Source organism: Homalodisca vitripennis, chromosome 3 (genome assembly GCF_021130785.1).
Source record: "Homalodisca vitripennis isolate AUS2020 chromosome 3, UT_GWSS_2.1, whole genome shotgun sequence".
Taxonomy (NCBI): domain Eukaryota; kingdom Metazoa; phylum Arthropoda; class Insecta; order Hemiptera; family Cicadellidae; genus Homalodisca; species Homalodisca vitripennis.
The window spans coordinates 86,249,547-86,277,469 of record NC_060209.1 but is presented as its reverse complement, the minus strand read 5'-3'; the positions used below and the strand labels follow the sequence as shown (position 1 = coordinate 86,277,469).

At 34.2% G+C, this 27,923-nt stretch overlaps 1 protein-coding gene across 2 annotated transcripts in view; it reads right to left on the bottom strand.

The window, feature by feature from the left end:
• LOC124357144 overlaps positions 1–27,923 on the bottom strand; it is a 187,024-nt gene that overhangs the window by 41,091 nt on the left and 118,010 nt on the right. For both annotated transcript variants that reach the window (XM_046808643.1, XM_046808642.1), the window contains one exon: positions 10,492–12,591. In XM_046808643.1, coding sequence (XP_046664599.1) covers positions 10,492–12,584 — 2,093 coding nt within the window. In that variant the 5' untranslated portion in view covers positions 12,585–12,591. The remainder of the gene's footprint in view (positions 1–10,491; positions 12,592–27,923) is intronic.

Sequence of the window (27,923 nt, the reverse complement as noted above, 5' to 3'; positions counted from 1 at the left end):
GGAGAGATAGAAGGATATATTGTGAGGTTATCCTTAAGGCAGTGCAATTAATTATAAGTTGGAATAATTTTGTACATTAAAAAGCATTTGAGCGTAGCCCTTCTGCCTTTTCTGAAAACAGAAAAATATCCATTTAGAGGAACAGGAAAATAACTGTTACCAGTTGAAGCAGAATTTAGAGCCACTATAAAATAATGGCAGATAAAGAGAAAAAGCGTCACAGAAAATGATATATGTCTATTACAGTGCGACTATATTATGACAGACGACTTGTGTTCTCATGAACGATAAAAATTTTAAATTATAATCTTCAGCCATTTTTATTTTGGTTTGATTAACACATTAACCAAGATTCCTACTTTTTTAATGCCTGCAAATCGTAGTAGAATGAACATTTGTCTTCGGGGAAATTAAATGTTATGTCTATCTTTAACTTGGGAAAAAAGAAAATATACGTGTTTTATACATTGCAACATTTTATGGTATTCATCGTATTTATGTTAAACATATAGACTAGCTTTAACAGTTGATGTTATTGTACCACGTATATTTATTACTTACCCAGGCATATATATATATGTATATGTATGTATGATAGCTTGGAAAAATGGTGTATTACACAATTTATTTATGTTTGCAAACAAAATTAAAAAATTAAACTATTTACATTGTACTATAACTTGTAACTATATTTTACTGACACAAAATAACAGTAGTAAATATATAAGTCAAATTATAATTACTGTACATTCTTGACCCTTTACTCTGACAATTGACATTGATCAGTTGATATGGTACAATTGAAGCATGTTTATGTTCGTATTATCCCGTCATCATAAAATCGCAACTTAGCTGTAAATTCTTCCAGCGAATATCTCCCGTTTTAGTAAGAAACATTCTAAAGCGAAATCAAACCAACCAGCCAGACAGTCTCTATATCTAAGTCTTAAAATACGTACAGTATCAGACGTTTGTTTATACCATAAAACTGAGTTAAAAATCGCATGAAAATTTGTTATGGATATAAAACGAACGAAATAACAAATTAAACAGGTAATTTATAACATTCACAACTAAACACGGAAATCTTGATTTAGAATTTAATCTTGATTTACAAAGGGAATTTCTAAGAATTTGTACCGTTCAAACGCACTCTTAAATAGTATCAAAGTTATAAAAATATAACGAAATTTAGTGTTACTGATTTTTTGTCCAGTGTAACTGTGAACTCCCCTATCTCGTAGCAGACTGTATCCCTCTGTAGTCAGACATGGAGCTTACGCAAGGTGTTCATTTGAAAACTTCAAACTCGTATTGAAAAGTAGCCCAAGTATCAAAATCCGAATTTGAACATTTGATTTGAAGTTTACAGAGGATTTTCAAAAGTAATCAGTGAGTAATTTTGTTGCTATTAACAAATTACTGTACTACTACTAATTTAGTAGTAGTACAGTAATTTGTAGCCTAATAATATTGTGTAAGAAATTACATTATTGGCTGCTGATACCAAACGGCTTGGCCGATTTCAATAATTATGCTTTTACCAAAATACAGCATTTTTATGAAATCAATTTGAGGTGTCACAAGGTATTAGTTGCCAATTCAAAATTTTGACTTTGTTTACAGGGGAGAGAGGGCATGGGGGTGAGCATCCCCAATTTTGAAAACAATTTTTTCCCCCAATTAGTACTATACACTTCCTTTTACAGAATCTTGATACTTGGGCTAAAGTCTTTTAATACCCGTGAAATAATAGAAACAACTTGGTGGCTGAGCGTTATTGTATCTCAATCAACTAAAATATTCGTGCATGCCTGGACAACATACTCGTACCTATCTCGAGAGTTATAATTGTACACAAATTAAATATAACAAACAATAAATAATCAACACACAAGAGCAAAAAACAAAGTTTTGGACTAAATCTTAGTTAGTGACTTAGCAAACTTTAAGGTAGCATGTATCGAGAAAGAGGGGGGGGGGGGAGAGCGAGCTTCCATTACCATTGGTACATAAGATTTGACTTACGAGATAGCTTATTGAATGAAATACGTCACTGCTACACTACACTACTGCAGCTGACACTATTACTGCCAATAAATCTACTAACTAGAACCGGTATTTAACGCCCCTAAGAACTAGAAGGCACAATAATATCTGCAGCACAAAATACAATACTTACAAACACACAAAAGTATCTTTTGAGGAAAAACTACTCCAATAATATAAAAAGGCTTATGTAGGATGTGTCTTGGAAGGACGGAGGGTTAGAGAGCTTGATGACCATAGCTAACGTCCTCCTAATTGAGTTAAGAAACATTATACATAGACAGACAACTAATGGAAAATTTTACTGAATATAACACAGTGTAAAAAAGTTTAAATCCGCTTCTAACTGAAAATCTGTTTCGACAACTTACTTAAAAATAACAGTTACTGTCTAAATAGTTACATTTTTAATGGGTATGAAAATAAACTCATCTCAAACACAAACTGTAAACCCGTACTTGCTTCGATAAGATTACGGCTTAGGCACAAAGATAAGATTACTGCTCAAGCCACAAAGATATTATAACGGCTCTGTACAAAAACAGGCAAAGAATGGCTTCTGCTACCTTTGTATTACTACTTGTTGCTCAGTCAATCCAGTGACAGTTTCAAATTCTAATATTATTAAATTACTAAATAAAATGATAAACAAGAAATTTAACATTTATTTACGACGTTGGCGCTCCTAATTCGAAACGGCGAATGCGCGGAAGAACCATTTCAGACATAGAACAATGCACACGTGGTAATCCTGATTCTCAGGCATCCAAATGGTCTTTTAATTCCTTGACATAAATCGATGTATTTAAGTTAAACTCAAATACAAATATATCTTCCGGCTCAGTCGGAGGACGAAGACTTCACAAAGGCCCGTCATCTCGAAATCTCAAACTGAATATTCATTGTTAGTTTAGAGGTGTTTTATTCGCATAAAAATGATGGGACAATAACCATCAGTATTGACATGCAACATCAGTTAGAAAGTTATCATGAAACCTTGATAGACAAAGATTATTATAACCATACACATTTCTTCGTAAAAGTGGACTTTATTTATTTACAATTAATATGAAGCTGTTTGAATACACATTCATTTATAACGGTTCAAATGTATCCTTCAATAACTTAAACGGCCACCATATTGAAACCTTAAGTTATCTAAAAATAAGAAGGAATAAAAATGTTGATCGAAATTCATTAACAATTTTTTGAAAAGTATCTATTTTAATTTATCTTTTGAAATACTAGAGACTTTGCCCAAATGCGAATTATAGCCTTCTTGAAACGTTTTATTGGTTAAGACTGGCTAACGAACTGATCCTATATAATTGCAGCCACTGTACAAAGTAGTGTCTGTATCTATTAAAAACCACGGTAGTTATCGTGTTCACAATATTCCCCCCAAATTGTTAAAATGTTGTAAGCCCGCTATCTGGAAACCATATGTGATTTAAAAAAATAACTTGGAACAAATATTACTGTAAAATAAACTGATAATTTTTAAAACATTTTTTTGTTTATTTCGCGCTGTAATGGATAATTACATATAACCTTTCCTTTCCCAAACTATTAATAGCCGTCTTCTTGAAATCTGAAGTGAAAAAGTCAAAGTTGTCCGTAATTAATTAATATATATATATATTATATATATATATATATATAAAAAGAAATTATCAATTTGGGTCGATGTTGGGGGAATTAGTTTAGTTAAAATTGTTGCTTAAATGTGAATGGCCGCCATCTTGGAAAGTTTCATAGGTTAAGACTGACTAACGAACTCATCCAAGCTATGTGCCAGTACTGCATCCAGTACTTTGTACCAAGTTAAATCTGGATATTTGGACAATTACGTCAACTATCGTGTTCACCGGCTCGCGTAATATTACATAAGCCCGTATATACATATATATATTTATATACATTATCAGATTATGGTGGTTTTGGAATCTGGGTGGTCATGATCGGAAAAAAACCCCAAAAAATCTCCCGAGAATTCCGCAATGAGGGCGATTTCTATGAAAACTACCTGAAAAACGAAGGAAGCTTTAGCGTAAATCTGTTCATTCAATAATTATAGGATGTCCCGTTGACAATTGCGAGTAAAAACGCTTTAAAACAATGAAGATCTCTCGATTGTAAAATCACATATTTATCCAAGCTAAATTTGAATACTCTAAACTTGAACGGTTTTCGGATCATTCGGACATGTATACACAAACGACTTTCCGTATGTTTTTCTATAAGGTTGGCTCATTCCGTAGATAAGTTGAAGATATTTCAATGTAAATAAGAATGAACGTGCCTCTTGCCGTTTACACTAACGAGTAAATTTGTGACAGAACTTGCGCAACTACACTGTCGCTTAATGTAATCGCAATACTGTCGCAAGTAATTGCGCTGATTGTTGTGGAATTCGATACAAAATATTTTCACACACAACAGTAATGTCTCGGCAATGTTTGGTCTGGCACTGGTCTCCAGTTCTCACGATCGACTGTCTGACACCAGCCACGACACCCCTCGGGAGAGCTCTCGCACCCGCTTAGACAAGCAATGTTTAGAGTTTCTAAACGTCGTTCCATTAATATACTAGGACGTTAATATACACTACTTTTTGGAAAAAGAAGACAATCTCTTCAAGGCCGGTGAAATAACCATAAAATAAATGTATACAATATTTAAAAAGCTATCGTAAGTTTGGACACTCGATATTAAAAAAAAAATGGCGTTAATGTAAATATAATAAAATATTAGTTACTAAAAATACTATAAATATGTAAGTAATTTTTAATAAGTTAAGTGAAATAAATACTTACAATATTAATTTACGCCAGATGACTGAAACTTTCAAGTGGGAAATAGCAATTTTCTTGCAACTAAGAACACTAATATTTACTTTTGGTATAACTCAGATGGAGTAGACGCAACAGGAAAAGGAATTTGTTGTTCATGTTTTAAAGTTCCAATGTCATTCTAAACCGAGCTTGCAGTGCGCCTTTAGTGATAAGATAAGGCCATAAACCTGCCGCGTTTACAGGTCCTAAGGGGTAGACTATAGTTAGATTATAGTTAATGGTTCTATGTTGAATATTATATTTACATGCATCTTGAAACTACATTCATAGCTAATGTTTAATTGTAGTCGATTAAAAAAAAATTAATTGCTATTTCACAAATAAATGTCCAAACAATTTCTATCGACGTTTACATAGTTTCGCCTTGTTTACATTATTTTATTTCAGTTAACGTTTTTATATTAATATTATTATCATAGTACATCACGTTATGCTGATATGATATAAGTACGTGTATTTTTCTACGCGGCTGTTTCTACGCAAACGATATTCTTAATTAAGCATCCTAAATCTTGACCAGAAAATTAATCTTTGGAAGGCAAACCAATCAAATTTAACACAATATTACTTTGAGTCTAACTGTTATTCCAATATACAGACTATATTTGTAGCCGTAGAATGTTCGCTTTATTTGAATTAATCGTTAGCGAAACAAAATTATATATATATCTAACAAAATTGTGTAATTTTATATATATGTAATTATATATATATATAAAACCACATAACCATAAACACACAACAACACATATAAGCACACATAAACATATTTTTGTTAATTTTCTAGATATTAGAAATCCAGTTGAATTGAATAATGTAGCGTATATTTAAGTATGTGTGGTTGTTTAAATTGTAGTATGAACTAGTTTCGTAAGCCATTATCACAAGGTTTAATTTTTCTTACAGCTTTATATATATATAGTATGTTTATATTATATTTTTATATGGAAAACACAACCTATCAACATATGTCAAACATGTCTAAACTTATCTTAATTTATCTTGAAAGAATTTATTAGGTGTTTCTTCTCTTATTTATTGTTTATTTTATACAGTCTTTAATTGTATTGTTGTGTATAAAAAGTGTAAAAAAAACTAAATATTGAAGAAATAACTGTAGTTTTTGTTCAAACTTTTCTGATTTTTATATAGTTTATATAAATATACATATTTTGTATATTTTTATATAAACACATACACATGCTCACGCGCCATAATTAGTGGTACATATTGTATGAATACAGCTAAGAGTACAACCAGCTCTTGAGGATGCAACAAATTGATTTATATTTTATTTATACAACGGCTATAATTTTGAAAATTAGTTGGATACATACCAAAAAAACGACACAATCGAAATTTATAAAAAAAACAATAATTTTAAAGTATTTATAAACTCTTGTAAGAAGACTTTCTTATAAGTATTTTACTATTTCAATAATTATTGTGGTTTAGAAGAACATATAAAAGTATTACGTTAAGGCGGAATTTGGAAATAAAATTACGTAAAACAAATGTATGACCAACAAATATTTATACTTATGTGATTTAAAACATACGGGAACAGAGACAAATGTAATAATAATCGTTTATTTAATTTTGATTTAAGTGCCATTTGTGTACTTAATAATCATAATTACAATTTCAATAATTATAATTTCAATTTATCTATCTGCACAAAAAAATAAAAAAAATAAACCACATATACAGTAGTTTAAAATAAAATATTATGGAAATATGCAATAAATAAGAAATTATATGATCTTTTGTACAAATATATATATATATATATATATATATATATATATATACACACACACACACACACACACTTGAGGTGTATGTAGAAAATGGACGTTACACAAATACGAAAATCATGAAAAGCTTTATACTAAAAAAAACTTATCATAAAAGAGTGTACTTAAAACACATATAGTAGGTCTCTGATATAGTTAGTACTCTTGCACACAAGTAAACCGAATATTCCTTAATTGATTTTAACCTAGATGTTAACTATCTTGCGTCGAAGCACAATGAAAAATTACTCGCGAGCTCTCAAGTCCGTAAATTAATTTAGATTGTACTTATATAATGGCTAAAACTTTCAAAATCAGTTGTGTACATGCACTAATAACGAACAAATCTAAATTGATTTAAATGGAACAATTTTAAAGCCTCTATATATGATCTTATTCCTTATGAACATTATAAAATACTTCTCCCACCGCATATCCTTTAATGAATTAAGTACATTGCAACCACTTATTTAGCTACCATAAACAACCAAACCCTTTAAACCGTGATTAGAAACTTCTTCTTTAAAACTATTTTCAATTATTTTACATTTAGAATACACCTTAAAAGAGGAACACAAAACGTATTTTTTTATAGCTGAAGATTAAGAACTGCAGACCACAAATGAATTTGCGTCACTGTTAATCCTTAGGAAAAAGGTAATTAATTATATGCAGACTCGTACTACATTAAATGTTGCTTAACCTTTTTTGTCTACAGGGAAATGTTTCAGCATACTTGATCACTGACATAATTTCTTATTTGATCGATGATAGATATAATGAAATACCCTATAAATTAGTACACTACATAATATTACATTGACAACACTTCGACAGAGACCGATTATGCTAAATCATATTACATATAAATTATCAGTTTAGTTCTAATATAACCAAAAACAATTCTGCTATACAAGTCGAGCACTTATGTACTATTGTTACCTTCGCTCAAGGTCCTCGAGGATCTGTTCGAGAGCGATGACGCTGTTGTCCGATACCAACATGCCTCAGGCCGCCCCCATCGGGTCCCTGGACATTACACACGCGGGGGTACGGCACCGCTGCCCAGTCGCATACACACGTCCAAGTACCTGGCGCGGTCCATCGTCACAAACCACTCGAACGTATTCACGCGGTGGATTTATACTGCACAGGAAAATATTACAAACGGTACACGTCCAGAGAATCGAGGACCGACGCCTCGCACGGGCGAACTCTATTCTGGACACGAATCGAGATCGACCTGCAACCGGACACGTGCGACACGGTACGTGGATTTAATCGTTACTAATATAAATAACGGCAAACAGTGAAGTTGTTGAGTTGTAATAGCGAGCAGCAGCCAGCCTCGCGCGGCGGCGGGAATCGATAGGGAGTAGAGACGCGCCGCGCGCACCCCCACATAGCCACCCTCCCGATATTATCATATACTGCACGAAATATTAATATTTCATATTAAAATAATTCAATACTAATTTATATTCAAACCCTAGAAGTGCCGTACGCGGGTGAGAGGGTAATCCACATTTATAATTGCAATTATTACACTTCCGATATGAATTCTTGGAATTGGAACTTTATATTTGTCTACAAATTCCACGTAAAGAGAGTATATCCGTACAACGGGATTATAAATACTCCGGACGTGCTGTTCCGTAAAATATAAGCTAAAAATAAAAATAAAATCTATTTTTACATAGACTTGTGTTATACCAGGGTTTATTAGATGAAACTATCCCATAAGTTATCCCATAACTTGATTTTCACCATCAAACGTTTAACTATAATGAGGATTACTAACGAGCTCTAAAAGATTAAAATGAACTTGGTCTTAAATCTCAAGGCACAAGTACTCAATTAATTACAGTTGACAAATTTGCATAACAGTGGAAATTGAATAGTCGGTAAAAAATTAAACCACTAGTTACTGTATATAGCGATAATATAATAATATTCGTTATTAAATGAAAAACTCACCAATACATGGTTGTTTCCATTTTATAGACTCGTAGGTCAATTTAATAACAGTATGGTCCATGAGACAATTGTAGATATTTTAAACCGAAATACTAACGAGCGAGTCAAGTCTTTCCGGTGTCGAATGTTAACTCGTGTAATCTATATATATAAAAATGAAACTGTTCGTGTGTAACAGCATCACTCACAAACGGCTGGACGGATTCGCCTAATTTTTTTTTAATTTGTTCGTCTTGATCTGTAGAAGGTTATAGGATACTTTTTATCCCTTTCCCGATTCAGGATTCCGCCCCACTGGTTACAGAAATACCCGTAAGAAATGCATTGCAGCAAACATATGTTATTAAGTGAAAGAGTCTTTTCAAATTTTTAATCAGCTGTTCTTTGTAAACATATATAATGCGACAAAAAATATATTTATATATAAATTTCTTTACACTTATAGTTTTAAAGCATAGAGTAAGCTTAAGAGAAACGACAAATTTTGTTTAAACTGTTTCTGCAATCATAATATATAAAAATGAATGTTTGTGTGTTTGTCCTTTATAGACTCAGAAACTATTGGACCGATCACTATGAAAATTTGTATTTTTCTATGTAGAAGGTTTATACGCAATGCCCATTGATGTAACTAACCACCAGGCTGTACTGCAAGATATAAAAGTTATCAAAGCGCCTGCACATTATAAACTGCAATTACAACACAGTAGTTACGTATATTAAAATATCCAAACACTATTTGAAGGCAAAGAAATATACGGGCAAAGCTTAAGAGACGCGTGCGAAGCCGCGGGAAACAGCTAGTCAATTTATATTTCTTAACGACAAGCTATTTATGTTGCAAAAATATAATACTACCTTTTCGAGGATTTGGAATCTATCTTCTTCATCAGGTGTTAAAAACGTTAAGGCATAAGGTTGATCTTACGTCATAGGTTTTGATACACAAAGAAGAGGATAGTTTCCAATCATCGAACGTAGTGTTATATTTTTTTAACATATAACAATGACAAACATCTGCAATACGGCTATTCTTTCAAATATCCACCGTCAACAACGAAATTTAAACAAAGAAGCTAATTTTTACATTTAGAACTCATGTTTATCTCATTTTTCAATGTCCCTAAGAATTGAAACCTACAATGAGGGGATCGACTTTTATGAAATTTTAATAATTTTAGCTGGCTTCAGAACAGGAGGGAGAGAAGACTAAGACTGAATCTTGAATGAAAGGGTCGCGCCAATAGGTAGATATAAACGAGAATTGTATCTTTCGGAAAATGTGTCTGGTAAAGCTATAATAAAGATAAATTAGTTAAATAAACTTATTTGAAATTCATAGCCTATTAAAAAACCGTACACTTTAAGTTTCGGGTTTGCATTTTTAAGTTTGAATGATTCTGAGGAATTTCTTTTACTTTCCACAAGTTAAATCTTTGTGTCCCACAACCGAATGGGTTAAAAATAATCTATTTAAATGCAATCAAGTCTTAAATAAACACAATTATACCAAGTACAATTATACAGTTTTATAGCGTCAAACAAGATAAAGAATGTCTTATTTTACCAGGCGAAGTTAGGGATAATAAGCCTCCTCTCTAACATTTAATTGGGGCAATGGATGGGTAGGCGGGCTGCTTGCAAGGACAGGATCGCTCGGCGGTCACCCATCCAAGCAGCAGCCACTCTCGACGTTGCTTGATTCGGTTTTTTTTGCCGTACTCGCTACACTGCCTTTGAATATAGCGTCAATCAACACAAAACATATAATTATTACTATTTATTAATAATACTTAAAACTGTGTGCAACTTACCGCCGACGACTTCTTGATGGTCGTTCATAGTGTTCTCTCTTACGTTCATGGGGAGAAGGATAGTCTTTCCATCGTTCCTTCAGGTATGCTGGCGGCGATGTCCTCTTTTTGTAACCGTCCGGAGATCTCACTTTCAGGGGAGGTGGTGAAGGTGACATTGATACGGACGAATAATGCTTTCTTTTTTTCTTTTTTAATTTAGATTTTACTGCTTTTGGGCTTCTCGATCGAGAACGAGAAGATTTGTGCGTCTTTTCTTCGGCGAGCTTAATTCTCTTTTTATCAGACCGCTCTTTTTGGTTTTCTAAATAATTCAAAATCGATCTATTATGTAGCTTAGGTACGGGAGATCTAGATGGCGAGAAACTAGACTGGGAAATTGTTGATAAGTCATCATTCCAATCATAAATTTCATCGGGCCCAGAGGGCTGTGTAAAGGTTGGCTTTGGTTTCAAGGTCTCCTTCCTTGGGCTTGGCGGTTGGCCTTCTTCCATAAAAGGTATTCCTTCAGAATCTTTTGAACCTTTAAATAACACACTCGTGAACACAGATATGCTTTGTAGTTCTGGATCCTTTTCTAAAATATTCTCTACGTTATCCTTATCTTCTTCCAATTTCTTGCTTTCCTGAATCTTATCTTGTTCCACAAGATCTGAGTAGGTTATGAATAGTTCCTTGTCATCATCAACATGATCAATGTGGCTATGTACAGATGAGGATGTTGCTAATGAGTCTACAGATACAGCTGAGTCTCTTTTCTCAAATTTGGTTGGGGGACTAGTGTCCATAGGTTTTCTCAGTATAATGTTTTCCGGAGAAGGATTTTCACGACTGTTGCAAAATTCTGAAAAAGACAAAACAGGAGGACGAAACTTTTTTCTTTCTTTCATTTTTTCAGGACTGGACGATTTACTTTTTCTATGTTTTCGTTTAGATTTGTGCTTGTGTTTGTCGAAAACCATCTTTTCTTCAAAACATTTTTCTCTCTCAGACTGCAAGTATTTAATATACTGTTGGTACTTTAATTTGTGTTCTTTTAATTCCTTTGACTTACTCTTATACTTCTTCTCGGATCTTGACTTCCGTTCTTTGTCGGTAGAATCTGATCTCCTTTTCGACAAATCGTCTACTGATAAAACACGCGAGGTTTTGTCAAATTTGGAAGAGGTTGAACTTTGCGGTGAAAGTTCTCTTTCCCTCCGAATTTTCCCCACAATAGATTTAAGCCTAGACTCCTCTTCTTTAAGAGCTCTTATCTTGCTACTCTCGGATTTTATTTTATTCTTTTCGTCTTTTCTAATAGTTTCACACTTCTTTGAAATTTGATTCATGTACTCTAAACATTTTGCTTTGTACTGATTCAATCTTGCGACATACTTTTTGAGTTTTAGCTTTCTTTTCGTATCTTCATCAGTTATTTCGCTTTCGCCTCTCTTTTTGTTCTTGTCTTTTTTGTCTTTGGTTTTATATCTGGCTTTAGCTTTACCCGAGCCTTTTTCTTTTTTGTCCCTGAATTTTATATTCTCTTGATCATTTCTACACTCAATAATGACCTCCCGTTCAGGCTTGGACATGACTTTATGAGGAGATGCATCATAATAACTCCTGCTTTTATTTGTGTATTCATCCAACAGTTCTATATCACTGTCTTCCTCGTCGAGTGACACATCCACAGCCCCTTGCACGTCAATCGAATGAGAGCTTGGCAAGGTGACGACAATACTCGGGCTGTCAGGGAGTTCACCGTCCGAAGTATCACATTCCCCCGACTCTGGTCCATCGAATTCGTTGTCAGAAATATTCTCAAGACCCGTGTCCTTACTCGCACTCTCTTCACGGCCATCCTTATCCTCGACAAACAATTCTTCCAACTGTCTTTCCACACTGTCTCCTCGCGACTTATCGGCTCTAGCTTCCTCCACTGTATCTCCTTCTTCATCACTACTGTCATCCTCAAATACCAATGGCACGCTAAGTAGTATGTCAAGACTCTCTTTTATGTCATCGTTGAAATCAAAATCTAGATCTATTTCGGAGTTTCCGTCTTCTGATTCTACTTCCTCCATGTCGACAACTGCAGTTTCTTCAACCATTTTATTCCTGAAACATACAGGATAAGCTATATGCTAATTTTAATATGAAACATGAATTACTTTTACAATTTTCTAAATATTCGTGAGATACAAACACATTATAATTTACTGTAAGACATATTTTAACACCAATATGAATAAACATACAATTAAGTGTTTATGTAATGAGTTTAGTAAGTTGGAAAACTAAGTCAATGGAAAAAATAAGTGGTAGACACTTATTCTTTCCCGCCCTTGGGATTCCGGTAAAGGAGAAAGTATTGCACATGGTTGTAGGCGAATTAAACTGTAGTACTTTAGCTGAAATGAGTTAAAAGTACGATACTTCGTATTTAATTGTACTGTACATACTCAAATGGCGAACGTTGCGGAACAGTCTTATCACATATAATTCATTATATAAAATCAAAGATAAACATTGAAATGATAAACTATACGAGTATACGAATATAATATGAAACGTATCGGTACATAAATCAGATATAGTATAACATTTTCCCTCCAAAGCGACAATAATGTACAGAGATTAGATACACAATTAAAAACACAACTACTAAAGGAATCATGGAATATCAAAGGCACTGATTTATTTTCATCGGCTCTTTTCTTAACGATAACAATGGCAATAAACGCGTCGATGTCATACAAAATGCAATTTAAGTCTTTAACAACTTGGAATCTTACACATAAAATATTTTGCTGGTGTTGACCAAAAAACTTCTTATACCTTCATGGTACACATGCATGTTCAAACTTGCAGATACCTTTCAAATTTTTTGTATGTATAAATATATTATACCTATGTATCATAGTGTATTCTATAATAGTTAATTCGCTTGTGTTCCCAACCAATACAACGTTTAAAATGCATATTTAAGTACGCATATATGTAATGAACGCTGTGTCCACCTTTCTGACGCGATAACTTTGCTTTGTAGATGTAATAATATATTAATATTATTGGAATAATATAACCGATTACAATTTTATGAAAAAATGGTATAAACAGTAATGGAAAAATAAAAAATGAAGAAACATATAGTTTTACTGCATGCATTTACTTAATCAAATATTGATAATGGTTTACCGTATGACTTTCTCCATTAACAAAGAAATATTAGTTTATTAAAAATTGCGAAATATTATTTATTATATTATTAAATTATGAATTCCTTAAGGAGAAAAAAAAAACTTAAATTCATCCAAAATTAAAATCTAAAAGTCAGAGCACGTCACTTACATTACGACGAACAATGTCATGTATAATTATACAATATAAATTAAACATTCAAACTGGCTATTAATTATTATTACAGTTTTACAGGATACCACAAACATGCAATATTACTGTCTATAATTGAAAATTGTACAATGGTACTGATGGGTCGACAAACCTGTAGATAGAAAGCTATAATTCTAGAAATTCAATCTATCCAGTGTGTACTCTAAATATTCAGTCGTATTAACACAAATTTTGGATTTGTCACTACCATCGATGAATCTAGTGACAATACTGGCTGATCCTGGCCGCTCAGACAGCCACTAAATGACTAAAAGCATGCCGGTCACGGTAACAGTTGCCAAGTTGGCGTATTGTACAGTTAAGTCAATTAATTAGTAACATTTTTTGTTGCTCTAATACAAAGTTTGCATAACAATATATTTTTCTTTTAAAGAGTGCATTAATTCTGCGGTAGGTTATTTGTATTACGCCGCTTAGCCTTCGAACGCCCTTTTAGATAATGTCATCTCCAATGCCGTTTTGTTACCTGGTTATTGGCTGAGCGTCAACGAAGAAAATTATATTGTGAACATTTGTGTCTGTCTGTACGCGTGATATCTGTTGCACGAACCGTCTTCTACATCTGAATTTTGCTGGAAGCTTTACTTGTACATAGGCAATATCTAAGTCTGATAGTGGTGCATGAGGCTTGTTAGCGAACATGTTTACATTCGTCTTATGGGTAACCATGACATCAGCGAATATATCGTAGAATAAACAAATTAGCAAACAAGTTGACCAGGAATTTTTAACACTGCAGTCAATAACATCTGTATAACAAATTTGGTCCTAACTCCATTCTGGTGGTGTTCTATGATTACAGTAGGTATTGTAGTAACAAAGAAGTATGTTTTCTTTGTGTACATTGCGGAAAGCATACTATTGGTATTGATGTCAACTAAACAAAGTTAATAAAGCAGTTTTGCATCTTCATTTACGCAGAAGGAATATTTACAATACATTATACAACAATAATAGTGTAGGAATTCGTCATGTCTCAGAATTAGTTTCGTCACCATGATAACTCTATGCTACACATAACTCATTTACCTTATTCAATACATTTTTATGTCATACAAACGATATTTTTATCATTCTCGAAAAAAAACTAAAAATAATCCATAAGGTAACAACAACATAAATCAACGACCAAATACATTAGTACAAAAACGAAGCTAAGTCCAGTAGGCTACGTTCTAACAAACACGTGTCGTCAACGCTAACATTTTTTAGACGCAGCTGTTCAATTCTTCCCTCACTGACTGTGTAATAAAACAATTTTGCACCATACCATACTAAACGTAGGAAGTGAATATTTAAAGTGGTATTTTCCCGTTCTAGGACTGTAAAACAGCTGGAGAATGTTCCTGTGCGGCCCGTCACAGACTGTGCAAGTGCGGCAATTAGTGAAGCCGACAGTAGAGGGTCGGTAATACCGCTCCGATAGGCGAAGTGAATAAAAAGTAGTATCTGCTGCCTTGACTTAGCAACAACTGTTTTTGAAGTGAATAAGCAATTGAGGTAATTTTTGCTAACCTAAGTTTGCCTGTATACGGTCACGGGGCAAACGAGAGCACAATAACAATTACTCGTGCAAAGCGTTTACTGGAAGTTATTAAAAGAATACTGATTCTTCAACAACTTTAAAAGTCCAACATTGATAGCACATTCACTTTGATTACACTTTTTATATAAACAGGCAGGTTGTGAAACGTTTAATGTCAACACGTCTGTGATGGAGAAGACCGAGAATTTGTTGTAGCCTGTGAAAAAAACGAAAAAAGGACTTTTTAGATATTCAGTTACAACATCTGCAAATTCACTGTGACATTATCGAGTATGTAGCAGGTTACATAGTTAGATTGCGTAAAACTAAAATCATTTGTGAACGAATGTCAACTTTACGATAATTAGGATCATATTTCAGAACAATAGTTTAATAAGTAGCAAAAATCGATATTGATTCGTGTAACCATATCAAGATGTAACAAATACTGTTTAATTTGTTAATCTGATTTCAAATACTGGTTCCTTTCAACCTTCTTATACCGACATAAGATTTAAATAGACAAGGGTGTGCTCTTGCGCATCTAGGTGGAGCCACTGGCGGCGAGGTGACGTCACAGCCAGTCAGCAGATCTGAATGTTACACCTCGCGGGACTAGAGCCACAGTTCCACACGGCCACTATGTTGTAACATTCCTTACAGCCGAGGTCTTTAGTGATAATATTTTATGTTATTTTGAACTGAAAACAAAATGTATTTATCCCATTGGACGCAACGTTCGATAAATCTGCCGTTTAGCGAAAAAGTATTATTTTTAGTTATTTTGTTATTTACAAGATTTTAACGTTTGTTTCGAATGATTTGGTTTGGTTTTGTTTTTGAAGTAAATAAGGACTACCGTTATCAGTTTTATAGTTGCTATCACTAAAGACCTTGACACAACTAATTTACATTTAAATTCTTTTACACTTTACGCAAAGCTTGTAAGAATTTCTTCTTAATCTATTTTAAAAAATTTGTTATTTAATAATGAATCTAAGATATAACCACTTTATCAATTAAACATACGTCCAATGGATATTTTATGTAAAGATGTTTCTGGTACAAAGTTATTATTTTATGTAAATTTCTTTTTTTTGTAGCAATTATTATGTAATTGTCAAATTTATATATATATATATATATATATATATATATATATATATATATATATATATATATATCAATTTTTAAGAGCGTACAAAATTGTAAAAAAAGCAATTCGAATAATTACAAAAATAAATTTTTGAAAATCCTACAATACAACTGTTGACTCTGCCGAGTCTGTACATTTTGCAAACAATTCTATTCTGTAAGTCAAGATGTGCCCTGATAAGCGGCCGAGACATACATGAGTATGAGACCATAGGCAGAGACAGCTACCTAACTGAAAGATACAGAACGGTTGCTTTTAAGCACTTGCCCTCACAGGCTGGTGTCCATTTAATCAACTGATTGCCAGATTCCATCAAAAGTGGCCCAACGCCCCATGCGTTAAAAATTCGCCTCAAACACTTTTTAGCGTCAGAGGCATTTTATAATGTCGACGAATTTATGGCACACAACGGGGAGACCGATCATTTACAAGACTGACGCCGACGTTGGAAGTGGATAGAATTGGCATATGAATGAGACTGAAAAAATGTACAAACTGTATGTAGGAATGGATATTGTGGTATAAACGACAAAATTATTTTAATTCAAATTCTAGACGTTTGCTATGCATGTTACCATGTTTTCGAAATAAACAATTTGACTTTGACATATGTATGTATATATTATATATATATATATATATATATATATATATATATATATATATATATAATGCAATTTTAATTTACGCTTATCGATAGCCAATGTAAAAAAACTACAAATAAAAAAGAAATAATTTAATTTACAAAAAAGAATAACTAAGAGCAGTACGAAACGAAACATAAAGGATTGTAAACAGGCCTCGGCGGTTTTGAGTAGTACCGAACTCTGGAGTGCTCGCATCCAAAGGGTTAAATTTATAGTGCCTGGATTAGTTTAGTTCTAACACTTTTCCGAACCAGGCTTTGTTCAATTCTCTGAAAAGACGATGACACATGTAGACCTACATTGATGAGACGGTGTATTCGTATTCCAAGTCTTAAATCTTTCAAGGCGGTAACGCTGAATAAAATGTAAGATTCGAACATTTAAAAAATTAAATTAAAGATGTAGTTAAAATGCTTATGTCTCCTTACATGTGATACCGACCCGGTCTCACTTCGCATAATGTACAGGTGTATCCAATGCTATGTACAGGTGTCTATGTTATGCTGTGTTCGCCGATTTTAACACCGGTTGCCCTAGTAGCCTGTTGCTTATATATCAGTAGTAATAATGTACTTAAAACCAGCGAAATCAGCAGTTTTATTTTAATTTAGTGAGTAGTACAATGTTAAAACAATTTAAACGTTGTGGAAAATTATTACTTTGCAATCATTACTTATTTTTACTATTATTGTAAACATAATAAGTGATTAAAAATTTAATCTGCGGCCCAACTTACGCCTCGCCCGTAAAACACGATAGCGCCCGGGCCCTCTTTCGGTACTGTTATAATCCTATTCTGTAACTAAAGTTATAAATTAAATTACTAAGTGTTCGAATTTTAGTCTTAATTTTATTATACTAATCTTGGCAAAAAGTGCTGTTAGAGCATAATGTATCAGAAATACAATTTAATATAAGAAATGACCATAGTTCCAAAAATATTGAAAGATCATGGGAATTCTAGATATTGAAAGGATAGGAGCAAAGTTGGAGGAGAAAAACACAAAAGAAGAATTACATACGTAACTACTAAATCATTGTAAATATCCTCAAAATATTCTAAACATAAATATGAAAAACAAGACAACCCCAATATTTGAAAATTTAACATATTAAATAAAGAGAATCTGGTCAAAATTACAACTATGTCATTATAAATGCAACATGGTTTTAAATGTTCCATGCGTGTATATTTTACTTATTTGTTTAAGAAGTTATTACATTGTACATGTGCCCTGAAGATAGCTTCATTACAAAATACGTGTCTAGAGTATTAAATGTTTTTAAAGGGATTTTCATTTCTTATTTTTGTATTAATTATAAAAAAGGCCCTACATTGCGGAGTTAACAGTATAACAGAAATACTAATGTTGTGATATTCTCAAACAATGAAAAACAGTAAAAATATAGTATTATTGTTTATTTTTTGGTAGCGTATCACTAAGCTGTTTATCTGATTGAAGATCGGTATTATTTATGACGTTTTCTCACACACACGACTACACACCAAGCCTCTGTGTAGACAGGTCAGCAGCGCTGCCACAAGGTCAACCAGGTCACCTCGTGCAGTTGTCCTGACAAGAGTGACGGGCTTTTAAATTTATTGCAGGTCACATAATGTGATACTTCATACACACTTTGATTGCGGTTTATTTTAGACCATTGTAGGCTTTGAATATCACCGTTATCTACGTTGTTAGATGGACGCTCTACAAATTTAACGACACCCTCTCCGTTCACAATTGATTTGCCAGATGGATTAGTAATGTATACATAATATTACAAATAATGTCAAGATAGCATACAATACCGAAACTCTGTGACACGCAAGTACAGATGGGTCACTGGAATAAAAAGGTATGGAATTTTCGAGTACAGTACTTTGATGAATGATTCGAAATACTTTAGCGGATGTAGGTGAATGCTGTCTAACCAAGGACCGCCACGATGTCTATACTTCTTAAACACATACAGTACTTGAATGATCACTACCATGATATTAGAAGTAGTTTTTTTAATAAGTTATTGTATACATGAATTAATGTATCACGTTACACCCAAAATTTTAAATCGGCATGTCTTCTCTCGCGTGTTGAATGTAAAATATTTTAAATAAAAGAATACAATCTCAATGTACATTATTTGGATCCAAAATGGATAATGGATGGGTAAATAATAAAGGTACTTTGTTTTTGAATAGTCATTCGCTATGTCTTGGAATTTCAAATTCATTGTGTAAGGTTAAGAATGTAATTATTTGAATGATTTGTAGTGAATAATTTGGCTGTTAATACAGTAATTAGAAGCGATCCCACACGGCAAGGCGCACAAATTAATTCGAATCTTTTTAATTAGTATTTATTCGAACATCTCAACACTACACACCAGACTGGGGTTCAGGATCAAGTTTACTTCTGTGGCCGACCGTAGACCGGCGGGACCGTGCGTGTATGGCTGGCTGTTTGCTGGTCACCTGACATACCTCGTGCATGCTCTTACTTGTCAGAGCCCGAAATTCTTCTTAGCTTGTGCCTTGTTTATACGGTGAAATGTTAATTTATTTATCCACCTGAACAAATGCAACACTAAACCCTCTCATTTAACGGTGACATCGAATTTAAAGGTCTGAAACGTAGAGTTTCTGTCATTTGACGCATGCGAAGACGGCTATACAAGTCAGTCACGTTACCACTGGATTCATACTCACACAATGTCACACAAATAGCAATAAAACTATTATATACTACACGTAACCCTCACAAATCCACTTTGGACAATGAATGTTTCTCAGCAGTGCTATGTGGTAAACAAAATCAGAGTGCCGATTGCCGAACATTCTGAGACGTCGGATAATGGATCTGAGTTAGAGATAGTGCATGTTCAAATAATGTCTGTGACCGAAGCACTTTTTATCATCAGTACCACCGATTATCTGCTGTATCGTCTCTACCTCTTATTAAGTTTGATAAGATCCTCGCACACGCCAGTGAACCCAACATGGCGTGCAGGTTAAGGTTTACAAGAGGATCGGCTTATTCTAAAAGAATGATATCTATAACGCTTTGTTTAAATCTGTATTCTCTCATTGTCTGAAATTAATTACCCAAAACACGTGGTACTGTTTTATAACAGAATTTCTATTCAGTCTTGAGCAAATGAAAAATACGTGGTATTTGGAAGAAACCACTTCACAATGTTCCTGAGCTCTCCACATTAAACAATGGGTCGTTCGGTAGCCAAGTGTTAATCTAAAGGGGGTTATGTTCGTGTAGCACACAGTGTTGGAATGTCAATGGTTTTGTAACGGAACTGAACAGCTAGGCTCAATCAGTTCAAGGTGACAGGGCGGTAGATGTGATGTGACCAAAAACATTGATTACACAACAAAACTGCACGAGTGGAGTGGGGAGGGAGTTGTCCTTGAGCGGGCGGTGGGAGGCGCCCCCTAGCAACAGTCGCTGCCACACGATTACAAGACTGTAGGTCCACGCCTAATTTTGTCCAGGGTGGTTACAGTCACGTTTATATACAGGGTGGTAAAGAGAGTCCACGCTCAACTGGCTGTGCATTAGTATTTATACCTGAACACTCTTCAATCTAGTAATGCTTCCACTGAAGTAGTAAATGTTAACAGCGCTTCGCTAAAATCAAAATTTGAGCTATCAAATAAAATGGTATTGAAAAATAATCAATTGAGATTACCTTAAATAAACTTCTAACAACAGTATATTACTCTTCGAATAATAAAGTAATGTACAGTACTAATGCATAATTTTGTATAAGTAAACAATAATTCTGCACTATAATCAAAAGGGTTCCTAATGCAGAATGCTAGCATTAATAATTTTTTTTCGCTTGTTGTTAGCGCATAAACTTATTTTGTAAACATATGAAGTGTAAATGGATTTATATTACAGTAAAATTAAAAATCTAAGCCTGATCAATCGTTTGTACAACATATACCAGTAGTCAGCCGTAGCGGATAGTTTGTAGTTTTATAAGACAACTTAGATTCCTGTCTCATATTTCACGTTCTCATATTTTCAAATTACTCAAAGATTAATTGTATACAACACAAAAATGTTTCATTAACTTAAACATTGGAACGGTTTATAAACCCAAATTAATCTTTGATAATACACCAAGAGTTTTAAAGAAGCTAAATTATTTCATAACCCACTAAGATTTGTTACAGGAGGTAAATTATAGTAATAATTAAAATTATTTAAAATGTAAATTGCTGACATTAGCTAATTGTTATATACTGACTGTGCCTATTTACCTTAAAGTGGTAAACCGACAAGATAATTTTAAATATATCATTAATACGAATCCAAACATTTTTAGTTGTCTTCTAATATTTATACTTTTTGAATCTTCAAACGATTAAGTTGTAAAAGGGAATGCCACATTTTCTGAATACCCAATAAAATATTGACAAAACTAAAAAGGTTTTTGTTTCTTATTTTAAATATTTAAAACGAAGCATTCCCATAATTATTATACAATCGAAAATAAGGTCAGAAGAGTGAAGTTTAAGAATGTTAATATGGGTCTAAAACCAAGATCGCAATCTGCACGGCCGGTTCTTAACATTTACGAATGACAGTCCTACTGGTTTCGGTCTCGAAACACCCTTGCAACCACTGAAACGTGAGTACAGTCCTTTGTCAACCCTTTATAAAACACAGCCGTTAATGAGACAGTGAATGAGTCCCAAGCCGTGGGTCCAGTATCCACCCCTCAACATAGGTAAGAAATAGTCCCGACAGTCCGTTTACCGTAGCCACATGTCTCGATGTTACACTTCACTAATTGTTCAATGAGTAGCCTAGGGAGGAAGCGGGTAGTTGTTCTTGAGCGGATGGTGGAAGGCACACCCCCTTAACAACAGTTGCTACATATCCCAATGTTACTAGACACAATGATTTATTTACTGTCACTAAACGATGTACAGTTACCGTATGGAAGATCTTAATCACAAATTAAATGTAAGAAGATATATATTGAAATTAACAATAAGGCTATTGCCATTTATGTAAATAAAAGTAGTTTGACAGGTATTTGGTCTTCCGATCATATGTTAGTTTGCTTATTTAAACGTATTTGTGACAGATACGGCCAAATACAAAATAATTGAATCGGAAAAAAGTGAGGGCTCTGTGGTGTAATGGTAGCACCACCCAGCAAGTGAGAGATCCGGGTTCGACTCCCGGCTGAGCAAGTACTTTTTGTGATTCAATGTTTATAGAAATTACATACATACATATTCACTAACGCCAATCCATGTGCCATAGTATGACATGCACCATTATCGTACAGTGTTGCTCATCTAAAATTTGGCTTCATTCAAAGTCTATGGTCAGTTCGTTTTTGAGATTCGTTTTTTGAGACATCGTGCGGACAGACAAACAGACAGAAATTATATTGTTTCAGCCCCACCAGTGATAGGCTACGCTAACGCTCAACTAATCATTAGGAGAATATTTTTAAGCTAATGCTACAGTATAAATTACTGTATGCTTTGTAGCTTTATCAAAATATATTTGTATTTTGTAATCGGATTATACAAAAACGTTGTCTAATCATTAAAATCCATTAATCACATTATACATTAATTCCAAAGTGCAGATTTAAAAAAACAGTGTTAATTTACTGTTGTGATAATAGAGATTGGGTAAGATGACATCAATCCAAACGGAATTCACTACATGAAGCTGTTAAAGAGGTACTTGTTGAAGAGATAAAATGAATGGCACTCTTCAAGCCTACCTCTTTCAAAATGCAATAGTCATTAGCGAAATATTTCAGGGATGTTCTGGATGGTCACTCTTTATCCAGGATTAACATAATACCTTCTGCTAAGCCTTTCTAAATTAAAATAAATAGTTGTAATAACTGATATATTTTTCATTCTATTTTTCCTTATTCGTTAATTTTGTAATTCCAACAAACTGAGATAGCGAGGGTAGATTACGCTATGTTTTAGCGTATGCGGTTTTCCCACATATTCTGTGGTCACGTCACTCGATGTATATCAACAAACTGAGATAGCGTAATCTACCCTACTATTATTCTATGTTTTAGCGTATGCGGTTTTCCCACATATTCTGTGGTCACGTCACTCGATGTATATCAACCAACCGTGATACTTGCTTGTTACACACTGTCTGACAATCCAGTTCCACTACTGACTCGAGTGCGAATATAAATCACTCACTTGTTACGTAATCCCACCCATATGGCAAACGTGCGGTTTTTGTACCACCGGAGAACTGTCAGTGTTATTACGTTACAGATTTATTTGCTCCATTATATTCTCGGCTCCACGGACTAACCAGCAATGTATTTGTAACTTGTACGTCCCTTTCTGGTGTATACCGGAAAACAAATACCCTAATACAGAGCACATTGTCTACAGATATTTCCATGACCAGTCGGTACCACGTTCTGATCTAGGTACAGATTCCTGATTAACCATTCAACATGGGAGCGCTGTCATTACGGTTAGTTGATAGTTGCTGTTCCCCTGTGCTGGCTGTGTTGGCGGCCATCTTGATTTTAGCGCGATAACAACAATATTAACTTCTCACACTTGTATTCCCTTATGTTTAGTCTTAGAATTAGGGGGGGTGCTTCATTTCAAGGATAATATCACAGTGGCTTGTTATTAATGCATATGGATATTATCTGGAATGAAGCACCCTCATCATTCTACAACCAAGTATAAGAGCGTAAAGCTATTTGAAGTTTCACACTATCCTTATGGGGTAAAACGTTTTTACTGTATGCGTCTCTTAAGACCCAGCTGTAGCTAAACAACTATACAACCTTATGTTTGTTCATGTTTAACATCTAATGTTACTGTTAAACCTGCAGCACTTTTACGCCTTTCTTCTTCTTCTATGGGGCGGCCTACTGCCATGCACTTAAGACCCAGCTGTAGCTAAACAACTATACAACCTTATGTTTATTCCCATAACAACTATGTTAAACCTGCAGCACTTTTACGCCTTTCTTCTTCTATGGGGCGGCCTACTGCCATGCACTTAAGACCCAGCTGTAGCTAAACAACTATACAACCTTATGTTTATTCCCATAACAACTATGTTAAACCTGCAGCACTTTTACGCCTTTCTTCTTCTATGGGGCGGCCTACTGCCATGCACTTAAGACCCAGCTGTAGCTAAACAACTATACAACCTTATGTTTATTCCCATAACAACTATGTTAAACCTGCAGCACTTTTACGCCTTTCTTCTTCTATGGGGCGGCCTACTGCCATGCACTTAAGACCCAGCTGTAGCTAAACAACTATACAACCTTATGTTTATTCCCATAACAACTATGTTAAACCTGCAGCACTTTTACGCCTTTCTTCTTCTATGGGGCGGCCTACTGCCATGCACTTAAGACCCAGCTGTAGCTAAACAACTATACAACCTTATGTTTGTTCCCATAACAACTATGTTAAACCTGCAGCACTTTTACGCCTTTCTTCTTCTATGGGGCGGCCTACTGCCATGCACTTAAGACCCAGCTGTAGCTAAACAACTATACAACCTTATGTTTATTCCCATAACAACTATGTTAAACCTGCAGCACTTTTACGCCTTTCTTCTTCTATGGGGCGGCCTACTGCCATGCACTTAAGACCCAGCTGTAGCTAAACAACTATACAACCTTATGTTTATTCCCATAACAACTATGTTAAACCTGCAGCACTTTTACGCCTTTCTTCTTCTATGGGGCGGCCTACTGCCATGCACTTAAGACCCAGCTGTAGCTAAACAACTATACAACCTTATGTTTATTCCCATAACAACTATGTTAAACCTGCAGCACTTTTACGCCTTTCTTCTTCTATGGGGCGGCCTACTGCCATGCACTTAAGACCCAGCTGTAGCTAAACAACTATACAACCTTATGTTTATTCCCATAACAACTATGTTAAACCTGCAGCACTTTTACGCCTTTCTTCTTCTATGGGGCGGCCTACTGCCATGCACTTAAGACCCAGCTGTAGCTAAACAACTATACAACCTTATGTTTATTCCCATAACAACTATGTTAAACCTGCAGCACTTTTACGCCTTTCTTCTTCTATGGGGCGGCCTACTGCCATGCACTTAAGAACCAGCTGTAGCTAAACAACTATACAACCTTATGTTTATTCCCATAACAACTATGTTAAACCTGCAGCACTTTTACGCCTTTCTTCTTCTATGGGGCGGCCTACTGCCATGCACTTAAGACCCAGCTGTAGCTAAACAACTATACAACCTTATGTTTATTTCCCATAACAACTATGTTAAACCTGCAGCACTTTTACGCCTTTCTTCTTCTATGGGGCGGCCTACTGCCATGCACTTAAGACCCAGCTGTAGCTAAACAACTATACAACCTTATGTTTATTCCCATAACAACTATGTTAAACCTGCAGCACTTTTACGCCTTTCTTCTTCTATGGGGCGGCCTACTGCCATGCACTTAAGACCCAGCTGTAGCTAAACAACTATACAACCTTATGTTTATTCCCATAACAACTATGTTAAACCTGCAGCACTTTTACGCCTTTCTTCTTCTATGGGGCGGCCTACTGCCATGCACTTAAGCCTCAAGGGCCTTTTGCACACCCCGGAAGCACACATGAGGCCTTATTTTATATCGAAGCGTTATGGGTGATGACTCATTTTAAAGATATTAAAATTAATACGCATCCAAACACTCCGTTTTCATATAACGTCTATTATTTTTTTGTAATACTTAAACAATTAAGAACAAAATGTTGAGGGCTTTTAATGGTCTTTAAAAATATCGAAAAACTCTAAAAGCGTTCGTATAATTTTTTTAATGAAAGGATAACAGAATTTTGGACATTTGTCATTGTTATATATTACATAAATTATAACACACAGTTTCGATGATTGTAATCTATCCTCTTCGCCAGGTGGGGGGTAATAATATAATATACAGATATTATTTTTAAAATTAAGCACTCCCCATCATTCTATAACCAAAAATAAGGGCGTAAAAGTGCATACAGTTTAATATTGTTATCATGGGGCTAAATCCTCCCTGGTCCGTATAGTCGACTCTGAACCCTAGAACTGGCGGGTTGTTTCTGGCAAGTTTATGGTACCTACTTTATTTTACTATCGTGTTATCGTGTTATATAAAATAAGTAAATTATTTTATATATATATATATATATATATATATATATATATAATTTCGTTGAGGAATGTTTAAAGAATATGTTTCTTACAAAACAATAAATATAGCGGTGTATTGTGAAAATTAAATTTGTCATTACATCCTTCAGAACCTAAAAGTTTTCACAAATTGAATTAAAAGTTATTTATCTGGCCAAAAATTACAATTGGTTAAAATAATAAACAAAATATATAAAAGGTACATAAAATGCATTTAATTATAAAAATTAAAAATAATAGTAGGGTTTAAAAATTTTCACATATAGTAAAAAAAGTAAAGACAGATGATCAAAACAACTTGTGCCTAATATAAATGTAAAAACTACAAGGTTCAATTTTGGTTGTTCAATCCAGTGAATAATATTTCTTGAACTTACCATTAATATTTACACAATCTTACCATCACTATATCGTGGTATTTAAAAACAATTATTACGATCTACCATCTTAAGTATCGTCAGCACAACTGACTCACAACAACATCAAATCAAACAAATATTACTATTATAGTAAAATACACGTAGATAAAAAATTTTAAAATCTGTAAGGACTGAGTAACACGAGCGGAGTGGACCAGCTGTTCGCCCGTAAAATGGAACGCAGCGGGTGATGTAAACGAACATGTATACAAGTGATAATAAAACGTATAGACATGCACCGAACATTTAAATGATTACTTAAATTAAACATTCATCTATTTATTTCAATATTGGCGCATGGATAGCACAATATAAAGCCGTTAAAAGAGTTACGTAAGGCCATGCGACAAGACCCTATATCGGACAGTTTGCCACCGTTGTGCGACGGAACAGACGTGGATTTGGTAGTGATCACACCGCTGATCGCAAAACAATTCGTGGTTGTATAAGACGATTTGATCACACCACTGATCACAAAATATTTTGTGGTTGTATAAGACGATTTGATCACACCACTGATCACAAAACATTTTGTGGTTGTATAAGACGATTTGATCACACCACTGATCACAAAACATTTCGTGGTTGTATAAGACGATTCAATACAGCAATTCTTTTGTGTGATAAATCATCACAAGTTATAAAAACCCGGTTAAGTAATATGAGCTTCATGTAGGCGTATTCCTAAAATTCATTACCATGACAAAGTCTTAAGTTTGAGTTAATAACACCAATTACCAAATAGATCATGATGTCAAAGTTACATGTTTACGAGACCCAATTATTGCATGACATATTAATGGTAAAGGCAACATAATAATTTTCTCTGTCCAATTTTTGGTTTATGTGGTTATGAATGTTTGGCGGAGCGTCAGCAAAGCATAACACTCGAGGTCTGGAAAAATTTCAATTCTGTCTGTATGTCCGTATGAGATCTCTAGATGGACCTATATACTTGAAATTGAAGGTTTATTTCTACATAGGCGACACCGAGTTCGATGATGGTGCATGTTACTCCATGTTATCTGGCTGAGCGTTAGCGAACTTTTTACACTGGTCTTATGGGTAACCAAT